Source organism: Oryx dammah, unplaced genomic scaffold, assembly GCF_014754425.2.
Source record: "Oryx dammah isolate SB20612 unplaced genomic scaffold, SCBI_Odam_1.1 HiC_scaffold_2, whole genome shotgun sequence".
Lineage (NCBI taxonomy): Eukaryota > Metazoa > Chordata > Mammalia > Artiodactyla > Bovidae > Oryx > Oryx dammah.
This window is the reverse complement of record NW_024070186.1, coordinates 30,358,606-30,375,219: the sequence shown is the minus strand read 5'-3', so window position 1 is coordinate 30,375,219 and position 16,614 is coordinate 30,358,606. Positions and strand designations below refer to the sequence as shown.

Below are 16,614 nucleotides of genomic sequence, written 5' to 3'. Positions count from 1 at the left end.
TTGACAGAGAAGAGTCAGAGGACTCATGTAAAGGGGTCTCAGTTGTTTCTAGGAGGATCCAGCAACCACGAGTGAGGAGAAGCTGGTGGTTCAGAGGAGAGCCAAGAGAGAATGGAGGTTTGGATGCCAAGTGGAGAGTGTTTGAGAGGAAGGTGTGATTTTTGAAAAGTATCAGATATGGCTGGTAGATTAAGGTTAAGTTGAAAACTGAGAATTGACCATTGGATTTAGCAACATGGAGATGATCTTGGTAAGAACTAGTTCAGTGAAGTTGGGGAGCAGGCATGGGAATGGGTTAAAGAAAACAGAGTGGAGAAGTAGAGAGAGCAGATGTTGACAGATTTGGTGAGTTTTGTTGTGAAGGGCAACCGAAACGAATTGGTAGCTGGAGAGCTGTGTACATAGTTAAGGCAACTTAACTATGTTTTTGTGTCCTGTTTTTAAGATGAAAGGGAAAAAATGCGTGTTCATAGGGTGATAAGAGTGATCCAGCAGAAGGGGATAGATTGTGATGATGGAAGAGGTTTTCAAAAGAGAGTAGCTGGAAGAATGTAGTTTAGACAAATCCATGAACTACCTGTTTAAAAAATAAATTTGTAAAGTAGGTAACAGAAGAAGACAAGCAAGAGGATTGTTTAATCTGTAATTAGCTTCTTAGCAATAAGTAAATAAATTGCACAGGGCACTTATTTCCAATTTTTAAAAATTAAGATGCAATTTACATGCAGTAGAATTAACCCTTTTTAGCCTAGAGTTCTACAAATTTGACAAACACATATATATACCACCACATTTTTAACTTTTCTTTAGGGCTGTAGGTTTAGCTTGTCCTGTGAAGTCTGGACCCTGTATGTATGGGATGTTAACAATTTCTGATTTGAGATATTTATAAACCCATAAAATAAGCATATTCATTCCTATAATAAGTTACTAATACGGTTCTTCTAGGAGGATGTGATAGGCTTGGATGGAGGTTTTCCCCAAAGCTAGTTCAAGGCCAAAATTTTTTTCCCCAAAAGATAAAATATAACTTGTACTGACATCATACGTGCTTAGTCACTTCAGTCATGTCTGACTCTTTGCAACCCCGTGGACTGTAGCCCGCCAGGCTCCTCTGTCCTGGGGATTCTCTAGGCAAGAATACCAGAGTGAGTTGCCATGCCCGTCTCCAGGGGAATCTTCCTGACCCGCGCCTCTTAAGTCTCCTGCATTGGCAGGCAGGTTCTTTACTACTAACGCCATCTGGGAAGTCCACTGACATCATAACAAACCACAATTATTTGAAGTTTTCATTTTAATTGGACATACTAAAGGTGATTAAGTATAACTAGAACCGTACCCTCCCCCCCCACCCCCACCCCCCGCACCAAGAATTACAAGTGAAAGAACTCTTTGGTGTTCTGGACAATTCTGGTGGAAACAGAAGGATTCCAGTTATTCAAGAAATCAAGATAAAATTTGAGGCAAAATTTTGTGCCTCTTCCAAGATTTGCTATAAGTTTTAGCTCTTTTTCAAGCCCCTTTCCTAGGTGATTGATCTCATTTTAGTTAATTCAGGGAATTGCCAGGATCAAAATCCAGGCAGGTCTTTAAATTTTTGTTTTTAATAAATACATCATGTGCTAGACATTGGCTTCTGGACAGTGTCAGGACCCTGTTGCCAGGCAGCTGTGAATTAAGGCCAAGTACTTATGAAAAATTATTTAGACTTGGTTTGGTTTACTCCTAATGGAGCTGACATTTCAGGAGGCTAGATGTTTGTAACCTATTTAAATTGTCTTTTTGAATCCAAAAAATTATATTTCTGCTGCTGAGCCTGGTTGATTTTATGAAAGTAAATTATGTCTAAATACGTTTCTTTTATTTCTAGATACTACAATTGTGAAATCCCAGTAGAGTCTCTCTAACTGCTCCTGAAACAAATTTCATTTTTACTAATTATAAAACAGAGATGCTTCATTTATAGATCTTCACCTTGTATGAACAGTACTGGCTGACTCCCTGTCAGTCTCTCTTTTTTGGTCCAGAGTAGCAATAGGTTTTTACATTATAGAACAAGTGCATGCATGTTCATAAAACTTTTTAATAATAATAAAGTATAAAACAAAGGAAAACATTTATCCCTACTACTCACCCGGAGGTAACTTCTATTAAGTTTGTTATCTTGCCAGACTCTTTCTGCATCTGTAAACTTATGTGTATATGTAGGTTTTTTTTTTTTTTTCAAATGAAGGATAATTGCTTTACAGAATTTTGTTTTCTGTCAAACCCCACCATGAATCAACCATACATGGATTGATGGATGTATACATACATCCCCTTCCCTTTGAAGCTCCCTCCCATCTCCCTCCCTATCCCACCCCTCTAGGTTGATACAGAGCCCCTGATTTGGGTTTCCTGAGACATACAGCAAATTCCCGTTGGCTATCCATTTTACGTATGATAATGTAAGTTTCCATGTTTCTCTTTCCATACATCTCACCCTCTCTTCCCCTCTCCCCATGTCCATAAGTCTGTTCTCTATGTCTGTTTCTCCATTGCTGCCCTGTAAATAAATTCTTCAGTACCATTTTTCTAGATTCCATATATATGCATTAGACTACGATATTTATCTTCCTCTTTCTGACTTACTTCACTTGTATAAATAGGCTGTAGGTTCATCCACCTCATCAGAACTGACTCAAATGGGTTCCTTTTTATGGCTGAGTAATATTCTATTGTATATATGTACCACTAATTCTTTATCCATTCTCTGTCGGTAGACATCTAGGTTGCTTCCATGTTCTAGCTATCATAAATAGTGCTGCAGTGAACAGTGGGATACATGTGTCTTTTTCAATTTTGGTTTCCTTAGGGTATATGCCTAGGAGTGGATTGCTGGATCATATGGTGGTTTTATTTCTAGTTTCCTAAGGAATCTCCATACCATCTTCCATAGTGGCTGCATCAATTTACATTCCCACCAACAGTGCAAGAGCATTCCTTTTTCTCCACATCCTCTCCAGCATTTATTGTTTGTAGACTTTTTGATGATGGCCATTCTGGCTGGTATGAGGTAATATCTCACTGGAGTTTTGATTTGCATTTCTCTAATAATGAGTGATGTTGATCATCTTTTCATGTGTTTGTTAGCCATTTCTATGTCTCTGGAGAAATGTCTGTTTAGATCTTTTTCCCACTTTTTGATTGGGTTGTTTGTTTTTCTGGCATTGAGTTGCATGAGCTGCTTGTATATTTTGGAAATTAATCCTTTGTCAGTTGTTTCATTTGCTGTTATTTTCTCCCATTCTGAGGGTTGTCTATTCACCTTGGTTATAGTTTCCTTTGCTGTGCAAAAGCTTTTAGGTTTAATCAGATCCCACTTGTTTACTTCTGTTTTTATTTCCGTTACTCTAGGAGGTAGATTGTAAAGGATCTTGCTTTGATTTATGTCAAGTGTTCTGCCTATGTTTTCCTCTAAGAGTTTTGTAGTTTCTGGTCTTACATTTCGGTGTTTAATCCATTTTGAGTTTATCTTTGTGTATGGTGTTAGGAAGTGTTCTAATTTGATTCTCTTGCATGTAGCTGTCCAGTTTTCCCAGCATCATTTATTGAAGAGGGTATCTTTCCCCCATTATATATTCTTGCCTCCTTTGTCAAAAATAAGGTACCCATAGGTGCATGGGTTTATTTCTGGGCTTTCTATCTTGTTCTGTTGGTCTATATATCTGTTTTTATACCAGTATCGTACCATAATAATGACTGTAGCTTTGTAGTATAATCTAAAGTCAGAAAGTTTGATTCTTCCAGCTCCATTCTTCTTTCTCAAGACTGCTTTGGCTATTCGGGGTCTTTTGTGTTTCCATATGAATTGTGAAAATTTGTTTTTAGTTCTGTGCAAAATGCCATTGATAATTTGATAGGGGTAGCACTGAATCCATAGATTGCTGATATATATATTATATATATATGCTTATATATATAATCCATAATTATTGATATATATGTTCCTGTTGTCATTTTCTTAGTTGTTTGGGGTTTGATTTGTAGATCTTTTTCTTCTCTTGTGTTTCTTGACTGTCTAAGTCCCTTTAACATTTGTTGTAAAGCTGGTTTGGTGGTACTGAATTCTCTTAACTTTTACTTGTCTGAAAAGCTTTTGATTTCTCCATCAATTTTGAATGAGATCCTTGCCAGGTAGAGTAATCTTGGTTGTAGATTTTTCCCTTTCAGAACTTTAAATATATCCTGCCATTCCCTTCTGGCCAGAAACTCCCTTCTGCGGAGTTTCTGCTGAACGGTCAGCTGTTAAACATATGGGGTTTCCCCTGTATATTAGTTTTTGCTTCTCCCTGGCTGCTTTTAATATTCTTTCTTTGTGTTTAATCTTTGTTAGCTTGATTAGTATGTGTCTTGGCATGTTTCTCCTTGGGTTTATCCTGTATGGGATTCTTTGCACCTCTTGGACTTGATTGACTATTTCCTTTTCCATGTTGGGGAAATTTTCAACTATAATCTCTTCAAAAAATTTCTCATACCCTTTATTTTTCTCTCTTCTTCTGGGACCCCTATAATTCAAATGTTGGTGTGTTTGCTATTGTCCCAGAGGTCTCCGAGACTATTCTCAGGTCTTTTCATTTTACTTTATTCTGCTCTTCAGAAGTTATTTCCACCATTTTATCTTCCATATCACTGGTTTGTTCTTCTGCTTCTGATATTCTGCTATTGATTCTTTCTAGAGTATTTTTAATTTCAGTTATGGTGTTGTTTGTATACTTATTCTTTAATTCTTCTAGGTCTTTGTTAATTGATTTTTGCATTTTCTCCATTCTGTTGTCAAGGTTTTTGATTATCTGTGCTAGCATTCTGAATTCTTTTTCAGGTAGTTTGCCTATTTCCTCTTCATTTATTTGGATTTCTGTGTTTCTAGTTAGTTCTTTCATTTGTGCAGTATTTCTCTGCCTTTTCATTATTATTATTTTTTTAATTTGCTGTGTTTGAGGTCTCCTTTCCCCAGGCTTCATGGTTGAATTCTTTCTTCCTTTCGTTTTCTGCCCCCTAAGATTGGTGGAGTGGTTTGTGTAAGCTTCATACAGGGCAAGATTTATGCTAAGTTTTTTTGTTTGTCTGTTTTTCCTCTGATGGGCAAGGCTGAGTGAGGTGGTCATCCTGTCTGTTGATATTGGGTTTGTTTTTTTGTTTTGTTTGTTGTTTGGATGCACAGGGTGCTACTGGTGGTTGGATGATGCCAGGTCTTTTATTCAAGTGGTTTCCTTTCTGAGGGTTCTCACTATCTGATACTCCCTAGGGTTAGTTCTCTGGTAGTCTAGGATCCTAGAGTCAGTGCTCCCACTCCAAAGGCTCAGGGCTTGATCTCTGGTTGGGAACGAAGATTCCACGTGTGGTTTGTTATGGCATTCAGTTCAGTCGCTCAGTCGTGTCTGACTCTTTGCAACCCCACGAACCACAGCACATCAGGCCTCCCTGTCCATCACCAACTCCTGGAGTCCACCCAAACCCATATCCATTGAGTCGGTGATGCCATCCAACCATCTCATCCTCTGTTGTCCTCTTCTCCTCCTGCCCTCAATCTTTCTCAGTATCAGGGTCTTTTCCAGTGAGTCATCTCTTTGCATCAAGTGGCCAAAGTATTGGAGTTTCAGCTTGAAATCAGTCCTTCCAATGAACACCCAGGACTGATCTCCTTTAGGAAGGACTGGTTGGATCTCCTTGTAGTCCAAGGGACTCTCAAGAGTCTTCTCCAACACCACAGTTCAAAAGCATCAGTTCTTCTGAGCTCACCTTTCTTTATAGTCCAACTCTCACATCCATACATGACTACTGGAAAACCCATAGCCTTGACTAGATGGACCTTTATAGGCAAAGTAATGTCTCTGCCTTTTAATATGCTGTCTAGGTTGGTCATAGCTTTTCTTGCAAGGAGTAAGCGTCTTTTAATTTCATGGCTGCACTCACCATCTGCAGTGATTTTGGAGCCCAAAAAATAGTCCATCACTGTTTCCACTGTTTCCCCATCTATTTCCTATGAAGTGATGGGACCAGATGCCATGATCTTTGTTTTCTGAATGCTGAGTTTTAAGCCAACTTTTCCAGTCTCCTCTAGCACTTTCATCAAGAGGCTCTTTAGTTCTTCTTCACTTTCTGCCATAAGGGTGGTGTCATCTGCATATCAGAGATTATTGATATTTCTCCCGGCAATCTTGATTCCAGCTTGTGCTTCTTCCAGCCCAGCGTTTCTCATGATGTACTCTGCATATGTTAAATAAGCAGGGTGACAATATACATCCTTGACGTACTCCTGTTCCTATTTGGAACCAGTCTGTTGTTCCATGTCCACTTCTAACTGTTGCTTCCTGACCTACATACAGATTTCTCAAGAGGCAGGTCAGGTGGTCTGGTACTCCCATCTCTTTCAGAATTTTCCACAGTTTATTGTGATCTACACAGTCAAAGGCTTTGGCATAGTCAATAAAGCAGAAGTATATGTTTTTCTGGAACTCTTGCTTTTTCCATGATCCATCGGATGTTGGCAATTTGATCTCTGGTTCCTCTGCCTTTTCTAAAACCAGCTTGAGCATCTGGAAGTTCACGGTTCACTTACTGCTGAAGCCTGGCTTGGAGAATCTTGAGCATTACTTTACTAGCGTGTGAGATGAGTGCAATTGTGCGGTAGTTTGAGCATTCTTTGGCATTGCCTTTCTTAAGTGAGATTAAAGTCTATACCCAAAAATGAGAAACCAAAGATGAACCCCAGACATACAGCAGTTACAAAATCAGGCAAATAATAATTAAAATAATGGAGTATACACATATACATATACATCCATAAGCAAAATCAAAATAGTCCAACAAAAATAAAGTACAGTAGATTTACTTGGTGAACAAAGGAAACCAAAAATTCTATCTGCCAGTTAAGAACAAACTAACTAAAGCACAAACTGGGAAACAAAACTAAAGCAAGGTGCTACCTGAGGGAATAAAGCAATGAAAACAAAACTAACAAATATGTTGAGAGGAAAGGAAATTAAGAAAAGGAAGAAAGAATAGATATGCAAAGCTAAATAGAGGTGGATAAAGAAGATTTATATACATTAAAGATTAACGGCAAGGGGAAAAGAATGTTAGGAAAAGCAAAGGAATAAATGTAGAAAAAATAATAATAGATTTTAAAGAATTAAAAATTAAAGTAAAAAGTAAAGCAAAAAAAAATTAAGAGGAAAGGGAAAAAAGGAAAATGCCACAGAACTGCAAAAGCCCAATGTAGAGGCAGAGGTTTATAACAATAAAAAGAGTGATTGAAGAAAGAAAAAAACTCAAAAGCTTAATTAGATTTCATTGTGCCAATAAAATTGGCAACTACGGGGTGCGGAGGGGGAGGAAAAAAGGAAAAAAAAAAAGAGAGATACTACAGACCAAGTCAAAACATAAGAAAAATAAATGTTTTTTCGTGAGTCACTGGTTTCAGGGTCCTTTCACTCACTTAGAGTCACAGGCCACGTCACCTCCCTAGGATACCCTCCAACTCTGTGCTGGTCTCTGTACCTGCTGTGGAGGCAGCTCAGATTCTAATCTGGTCCTACTGCTGTGTGTTCTTGCCTCCAATGTCCACAGCTATCAGAACTAGAGTGGGTTTTTTGTTTTTTTTTTTTTGGTGGGAGCTCTCAGTGTCCTTTGATATGTTCCATAGACACAGAATCTGCCTAGTTGATAGTATGGATTTAATCTGCAGCTTGTACAGCTGGTGGGAAGGTTTTGGGTCCTCTTCCTTAGCCACACTGCCTCTGGGTTTCAATTGTGGTTTTATTTCCACCTCTGCACGTGGGTTGTCCACTGGGGCTTGCTCCTGAGGCTGCCCGGGAGGACTTGGGTTTGCCCCTGTGGAGCCCAGGTGAGGAGGTGGTGCAGCTGCTTGGGTCGCAGGGGTTCTGGCAGCACCAAGTACTCAGGGGGTTGGCAGCTAGGGCAGCAGGAAATACAGTGCTCTAGAAACGTATGGTATTGGCCAATATGCTCCAGTACTCTTGCCTGGAGACCCCCCCCCCCCCCCCCCCCCCGGCCGACAAAGAAGCCTGGCAGGCCACAGTCCACAGGGTTGCAGAGTTGGACTCAACCAAAGTGACCCCACGTGCATAGACGCAAGCCTTTTTTTTTTTTTGCCTGTGGCAACTCTACCCAGTGAAGGTTGAGCATGAAGATGGCATAGTTGCTTGGGTCACAGGACCCTGGCAGCACCAAGTGTGCAGGGGCATGGACTGCCTTAGCCGCTGGAGCTATGGCCCTATCAAGTCTTTTCTCAAGCCTCTGGCAGCTGTTGATCAGAAGGCCTCTTTGGCCATCTTTCTCCGTAGCTCCACTCATTCAGGCATGTAGAGGGCTTCCTTGCCTGGGGTCCTTCTCCATTGTTTTTAAGATAGACAGAATCATACCATTAATACATCTTCTTTTTTTTCTTTTTAGTCTTTATTGAATGTGTTACAATATTGCTTCTGTTATATGTTTTGTTGTTTTGAGTGTGAGGCCTGTGGGATCTTAGCTCCTCATCAGGGATCAAACCGACACCCCCTGCACAGGAAAGCGAAGTCTTCACCATTGGAGCACCAGGGAAGTCCTCAGTTGGAAAAGTCCTCAGCTTTTATAATGGGAATGTTGTAATTTTTATAGGGACTTCATAATACTCCATAATGTTTAAACATCTTAGTTGTTTCTCGGGTTTTGCTTTTATCTACAATGCTGAACTCCTAGGATGTTCTCTTATCGGCTTAGATTATTAGATTGCACATCCAGCAGAGGAATTGCTGGTCAGAAGGTATGACCATTTTTAACTGTGACATTGTTTCAGAGGCTAGGTATCAGCTTATCTCTTAGGCGCCAGAGGGCAGTTCAAAGATTATTTGTTGAGGTAGAAAAGGCTTTAAAATGTGTCTAGTTGTTTATTAGAGCACTTGCTTAAAATTTTATACCTTAGCACACAGTCCCAAAACTACTCTCTAATTACAGTGTTGGTCTGCCCTCCAAGAAGTTTCTCCAGGAGACCTATTTACCCCCTTGACTGCCGCAGACAGGTCACTTGCGCTCAGTACCTGTAGTGCTTATTAGCATTAGAACTTGGCATACAGTAGGTACCAACTAAATATTTTTTAAATGCATCCGTTTTGCCACATCTTTACCAGCTCAGGACATTATCACACTTCTTAACCTTTATCAATTCGGTATATTAAAATTTTTCCTCTGTTTTGTTAATTTTTTGTTATTAAAATTAAGCGTGTCTATCCTGTGTAAATTTGTTTACCAGGTCTGAGATTTGTGTTAAGTATATTGGGTCTTTTGCTGTTTAGAAAATGTTTATTTTTAGGCAGTATATCTGTCAGTCTGTTTTCACTTCAGTGCAGTTCAGTCGCTCAGTCGTGTCTGGCTCTTCGTGAGAGCCATGGACCTCATGGACCACAGCACGCCAGGCCTCTCTGTCCATCACCAACTCCTGGAGTCTACTCAAACTTATGTCCATTAAGTCAGTGATGACACCCAGTCATCTCATCCTCTGTCGTCCCCTTCTCCTCCTGCCCTCAATCTTTCCCAGCATCAGGGTCTTTTGCAATGAGTCAGCTCTTCGCATCGGGTAGCCAGAGTATTGGAGTTTCAGCTTCAGCATCAGTCCTTCCAATGAACACCCAGGACTGATCTCCTTTAGGATGGACTGGTTGGATCTCCTCACAGTTCAAGGGACTCTCAAGAGTCTTTTCCAGCACCACAGTTCAAAAGCATCAGTTCTTTCACTTAAGTTTTCTAAATTCTGTTAATCTGCCATTTCTCCATTCATTTGAAATGCTACTTTTACCACATATAAATGAAGCAAATTTGGGACTTCGATTTCTGTTTTGTCAGTTTTTTTGTCTGCATCTTAGCCAATGTCTCATGAATTCAATCCCTTTAGCTATCTAATAATTGTGAAATCTGGGGGTCTAAAGTTCCTCTCTTTCCCCATTATTCCTTTTTTTTTTTCCCAAAAAAATTGTTCTCGGCTGTTCTCTGTCCTTACTTTTCCAGATACTCTTTAGAATCAAATTTATTTGTTTCCTGCTAAATTCTTTGATATGAACTGGCATAACAGATCTGGCTTTAATGATATTTTTCTTTTTGTTTTCGACCTAAGTTTTATAGTCTTAATTTTTCTTTACTCTTAAGTTTCAAATTGAGATCAGTTTATTCCCTAACCTTCATCCTCTTTTTTTGGATATGTTTCTTGCTTCACTGTTATTTGCAAATTTTTGACTTTTGCTCCTCACACAGTGTATCAGAGATGATCTCATCTTAAACATTCAGCAGCCCTAAGACTATTAAAAAAAAAAAATGTCATCTGAGAGTCACACAGTTTCAGGGCTGGATTCATCTTTGTATGGATTGGTGATGTGTCCCCCACTGCCCAGGCCTGAGTGCATGGCTCATGTCTGTCTGTTCCAGTTCTCCCGCCTAGAACCACAGATTAGTACTGCTCTCCAGTTAGGTGAATTCTTAAGCAGGTGAATAAGCACATTTGGGGAGTTTTGATGATAACCTCAATCTTTAACAACAGATAAGATATGCATATTACATGAAAAATCAGTTGCGCAGTTAGAGTAAGGACACTTTGATTATACCAGTTGCTCAGTCATGTTTTAAAAACAACGGACCAGGTGTGTCAAGTTTATTTCAACTGTTAAAAAGTAACAAAAGATACAGTTTAGGCTACATTACGGGAAGTATGGATCCAGATTAGGAAAGGTAATAGCTCCAATCTGTACAAGTCAAACAGTTTTTACTGTTTCGTGTACCTCTTTGATGCCAGGAACTAAACCAGACACTTGAATACACAACTGATACCACAGTCTCCTTTACAGTAGAATTTCAAGTCAATAATAGATTTTCGAAAACCCAGAAGAAGAGCAAAGAGGCTAGAGACACAGAGAACAGAAGCTCTAGAGCCTGTGGGACCTAGTACAAATTATTTAACCTCACTCCGTCTTAATTTCTTCATGGGTAAAATGGAGTCAGTAAAAATACACTTCACACTTTTGTCCTAAGCAGTAATGAGATGATGTATATGTGGGAAGCCTCTAGAACACACTTTGCCACATAGTGATGGCTCAGAAAATAGTATGGAGTGCTATTTTGAAATGCTGAAAGGTAGTTGTTGTCTCAGCAGAGAGAGACTTCCCACCAGAAGGAATTGTGTGCCCCAGAGCTGGAGTGGTTGACCTGGGGCCTTTCTAGAACTGCAGGGAATTTAATCTGATTGGAGTGGAAGGTGCATGTGGACAGAGTAGCTAAGCACGAAGCTTCCCAGGGAGGCCGAGATCTCTAGGCGGGAGCTTTTGTGCCACGTTGAGGAGCCTGAAAGGCATTTAGAAAACGTTGTAGAACCTCAGAAACGCCTTAAATAGGGAGTGTCCACAACAGTTTCATCAGTGGAAAGACTGGTTCTTCACGGATGTGCAGAGACGCTAGGAAAGCCATTTGAGGTAGGCTCTCCAGTCGGGGAAGTGGTGCTCAACCCTGGCTGTACCTAGGAGCTTCCTGGAGAACTTTAACAGTCTAATGCCCAGGATGACTCCAGTTATATCAGCAGCCTGGGGTTGAGACCCAGACATTGGCGGTTTTTTATTGCTTCCCAGATAATTCCATTGCACAGCCAGGGCTGAAACCTCTATATTAGAGAAGTAACTGCATTCAAATGAGATTTGATAAAGTCCCAAATTAAACAGGTGCCAGCAACATAAAGGAGCCAAGGTAAGGAGATAACAAGTAGGCTGTGGTTGTTGGTTGAATGGAGAGGGGTTGATGGTTTCCGGTTTGGGTAGCTGGTGTGTGATGATCTATACCAAGAAGGAGAAGCAGATTTGGGTACTGGTCCTTGCTGAGTTGGCACAGAAGGGTAGAGAATTTGATTTTTTTTAAGCTTTTTATTTTTGTATTGGCGTCCAGCCAGTTAACAATGTTGTGATAGTTTCAGGTGGACAGCCGGGGGATTGAGCCATACATAGACATTTATCTATTCTCCCCCAAAGTCCTCTCCCCTCCGGGCTGCCACATAACACTGAACAGAGTCCCAGGCACTAAACAGTAGGACCTTATTGGCTCTCCATTTTAAATATAGCAGTGTGTACATATCCATCTTCAGCTCCCTAAGTATCCCTTCCCCCACTCCTCCCCCCGCCCCCCCAACCTCTGCAACCATAATTTTGTTCTCTAGGTCTGTGACTCTGGTGTGTAAATAAGTTCATTTGTACCATTTCTTTTTAGATTCTGCCTAGAAGAGATGTCATAAGATTAAAGAATTTGATTTTGAAATGTAGAATTTGAGGGAAATGATATAAGAAACTGAGGGGAAGGAGCCAGTAATATACTTGACAACTCAGAAGACAGAGGAAATAATTGATGCGAGAGTTCCCTGAGAAGACAGGAAGTACAGAGCAGACGTGAAAGAAGCAATTTATATGGGAATCTTCCTCTCTGAGGGAAATAAGGTTTGAGGGTGCAAGTAAGCTCACCACAGGCTGAGGAAGAGGAGCCGTAATTCAGCCTCATGGCCTGAGCTCCTGGCTGCCGGAGATCTGCGCAGAACTAAGAGATGAGAGCAGGCATTCAGGAGTTGGGCAGGCTTTGTAGGAGCTAACAAAGGGCCATCTGAGGATGGTGTCTTTCTGGTCCTACTCTTAAATGTTGATTTTTCCCCAGAGTTTCAATATTGACCCTCTTTCACACACTTCCTGTGTGATCTCCTTTGTTATATTGGATTCCACTGTTATCTTCTGAGAGAAATGTTGATAAACGGAAGTTTGTCCAGAAAAGTTATGTATTAATAGTTGACCATTCAGAAAATTATTGGTCGGCTTTTCATTTGGAGGGATAGCATTTTGCTACCTGAATTTGAAATTTAGGTTGTTGAGATCACTTGAAGACACTGAAGATCCTAGAAGTTTCTACCATCAGCAATTTGGTAGCATTATATTTGTTTTTCCAGTATAACAGAAATTTCAAAAAGGGGCTAACTCAACATTTTGGAACCCATGTTAACTTTTAATATTAAAATTTTGTTTTATAGTATAAAAATTTTTAATAGATATTTATTTTATGTCATGTTATACTTCATCTCCTTGTTGTTATGTTGTGTCATTTATAATCAAGATCTAACTGGAATTCTCAACTGTGATATAAACTATGATTTACATTAAGTTGTTAGTCGCTCAGTCGTGCCCGACTCTTTGCGACCCCATGGACTGCAGCCCACCAGGCTCCTCTGTCCATGAGATTTTCCAGGCAAGGATACTGGAGTGGGTTGCCATTTCTTTCTCCAGGGGATCTTCCCAACCCAGGGATCGAACCCAGGTCTCCTGCACTGCAGGCAGATTCTTCACCAACTGAGCTACAAGGGAAGCCCCGTGATTTACATTATGTACTCTTAAATATTTTTTCCTTTAAAAAACCAACTTAAGGTTTAGTGATTATCAGAGAGACTGGACTATATATTTTGCAGATTTATTTTGCTAATTATCCTCACTACAACAGAGCAATAGTGTGACTTTTCTACATGCCTTCTTGTTCATAACTTTATAAATTACTTAAGCACAAATGTGGGCTTCTCAGCTGGCTCAGTGGTAAAGAATCCACCTGCCGGTGCTGGAGACACAGGTTCAGTCCCTGGGTTGGGAAGATCCCTTGGAAAAGGAAATGACATCCACTCCAGGCAATCCATTTTCAGCCAATTGCCTGAAAAATCCCATAGAAACACAGCCTGGAGGGTCCCAGTCCATGGGGTAGCAAAGAGTGAAAAACAACTTAGCAACTAAACAATAATAAAGGACAGATGTATAGGCTGATAGAAGGTGGCCTTGACGTTGCAGAACATTAACCTAGTGCTCTAATATCATTTCAGGTAACGTTTCATTTGTTGCATTTCCCGTTTCCAGCACCAACTCACCAACAAAGATTTTACCAAAAACCTTAGGACCTATAAATGTGAATGTTGGACCCCAAATGGTAAGAAAATCATCATATTTTAGGATTTGAAACTTTGCTTGGTTTATCCTAATTTAAAGGATAGTTGTACTGAACATGCACACTGCTCATGGTGAAATACTCCTGTGCATACTTTATCTCAGTCACTTAATTTTTAAAGTTTTATTTTTAGCGAACGTAACTGGTTAGTCTTAAGAAAAAGACACTGTGTTTGTCAATGTTTAATTTTCATGTATTTTTGAATCTGGATTCTGAATGTGTTGTATTGTTTTTTGCCCCTCTACGAGGCTTCTCTTGTTTTCAGTTATTTGAGCCAATTGGTTTGAAATCTGTTATGTCTTACGTTCCTCTCCTTTTTCTTTTAAAATAACCTTTACTGCACTAAAGTATATACTTTCATATAAACTGATTATGACCCAACAATTAGTTAATCTGTATCTGGAGTCACTAATTTGAAAAACTCTTTGATGAAAGGACATTTAGGAAGAAACAACTCACCAATTAATCTCAATCTTTAGCAGTAGAAATACTGAATTTAAATGGAAATATCTAACCATTTCTCTGAAGGTATTCCATTAATTATGCTAGAGCTTAAAGTAGATAGTGCTTTTAAGACAGCCTTATTTATAAACAGTCACATGCAGCTAATGTATTAATAAAAACTATACCTAATTTAAATGGCCTCACCCACCATTAGCAAAAGTACGTAAACATTTGAACAATAACTCTTCCTTGTCAGTGCTTATATCTTCTTATCTCTAGAGCCCTAAGCATAAATTTTGTTCATAATATATGGTACTGTAGGCCATGCTAAATGCACAGTTACTTAGATAAAAGTCTCTTTTAACGTACTCAGTGGCTTCGGAAAGTCTTTGAGATCTGAAGACATACTAGACATGACATTTTTCTTGATCTCTTGAGGACTGTTAATCATCTGCAGAATCCAAGCTAAAGATGTTGCCCAGTTCTGTAACTATGTGAAGAATGTCATCTAGCCCCAAGCTCATACAAACTTTAGCTCAGGTGAGGAGCCACAATTCTGAGTAGTTCAGGGTATATTTTCAAACATTTGCTAAACGTTCGGCCCTCACCAGCCACGCTGTGGGTGCAAATGAGATGACACACCTGACTTGAAAGCCGATGTTTTGAAAGGTGATCCTATAAACATCAGAATTAAATAAGCATATGTGACCTTTCATGAATTTGTCCCTTACAGTACTCCTCTGTTTTGAAAGACTGTTTCTTCTTGGTATTTCAGTGATGCTGCTAAGGCTAAAATTTGAATTCCTCTTTGGGAAATGTGATTTTCCTTCCCACTGTCAGTTTGAACTAAAAGTACATATAAGCCTTTACACACTTCAGTTTTGACGGTGATACGTACTCGTGCATATGACATACTCGATTACTGCAGACTTCAGAATCAGTCAGGAGTGGAGGTTTGGGGCTCTCCTGAAGAGCCAGCCCAAGATCAGTCTCCCTGATTCTCAGGTACTTTTGCAGTTCTGGGTCCCCAGACAGGAATCAGAGTTTTCTTTTTAATTTCCTAGTTTATTGTAATTTGATTTCCTAATATATTGTAGAACCCCAGTAAGAACCATTTCTCTCTCTTCTTCTTTGTCTCTTTTGCATGGTTTCCCCTAATTTTCAGTCTCTTATCCATGATTTTTAAAACAATTTTGTTAAAAAATTCTTAAGTAAAGCCTCACCTGTTTGCCTCATACTTGCTCTTAAAATTTTTACATATCTCTTTAGAAACTGGAAGTTCATGGTAGAGAGAAATTTCAAAAGTTCTCAAAAAAAAAAAAAGTTATTTTCTGTGTTTATAGAAACTAGAAGTAACTGTGGCTTGGGATTCTTACTGTTTTCTTAAAGGTACCTGGTTTTATATATATGTGCACACACACATATATAAGATAATCTCATGCTTATTTTAACATGGTTAAAAACTGCATATCTCTTACAATGACAATGAAAATTTTGTGAAATAATGAAACCCTTAAATATAACACTTTGTATTTAAGTAGATTCCTTCTAGTTTATAGTTATAGATTTTTTCTTTTCAGAATATACATGCTCTCTTGGCATTTCTTACTGTAGATGGCAGTAGTACATAAGATATCTTGATTGAAGGTAGAAAATTTTCAGATGAGGTTCAGTTGCTGTATGACTTTCATAGGCTAAGTATAAATGTTCATTTCCCTTATCAACTGAGTATTATTTTAGTTTGGGGCTTCAGAATTAAGGTTCAGTGTTATAAAGCATGTGTGACTTACCACTTATATGAACTAATTTTCCTGTTCATTGGTTGGTCGAGTTTTGTTGACTTCTGTGTGGTTTTGTTGAAGGCTCGCTGTCACTGTTCTGGTTTAAGAACTCACTACATCTCAGAAGAACTCCTAATATATGGACCCAGTACAAGTGTAGCGTCCTTGCAGTCTTTGTTGGTGAAATGTTTGTTAAAGGCTTGCTAAGAGGACGGAGCAGAGCGTTGCAGATCACTCTCAGATCAGGAAAGAACGGCAGCTAACAGCCTGACACTGAGGAGGGAATAATAAACTGGAACGCAGCAACTTAGTCCAAAGTCGTTCTCAGTAAAGACGACCAGCTTTTCCCTGGGTCCTA

At 39.4% G+C, this 16,614-nt stretch overlaps 1 protein-coding gene across 6 annotated transcripts in view; it reads left to right on the top strand.

The window, feature by feature from the left end:
• TFDP2 (transcription factor Dp-2) overlaps positions 1–16,614 on the top strand; it is a 153,006-nt gene that overhangs the window by 88,303 nt on the left and 48,089 nt on the right. For all 6 annotated transcript variants that reach the window (XM_040234012.1, XM_040234006.1, XM_040234020.1 and 3 more), the window contains one exon: positions 13,910–14,013. In XM_040234012.1, coding sequence (XP_040089946.1) covers positions 13,910–14,013 — 104 coding nt within the window. The remainder of the gene's footprint in view (positions 1–13,909; positions 14,014–16,614) is intronic.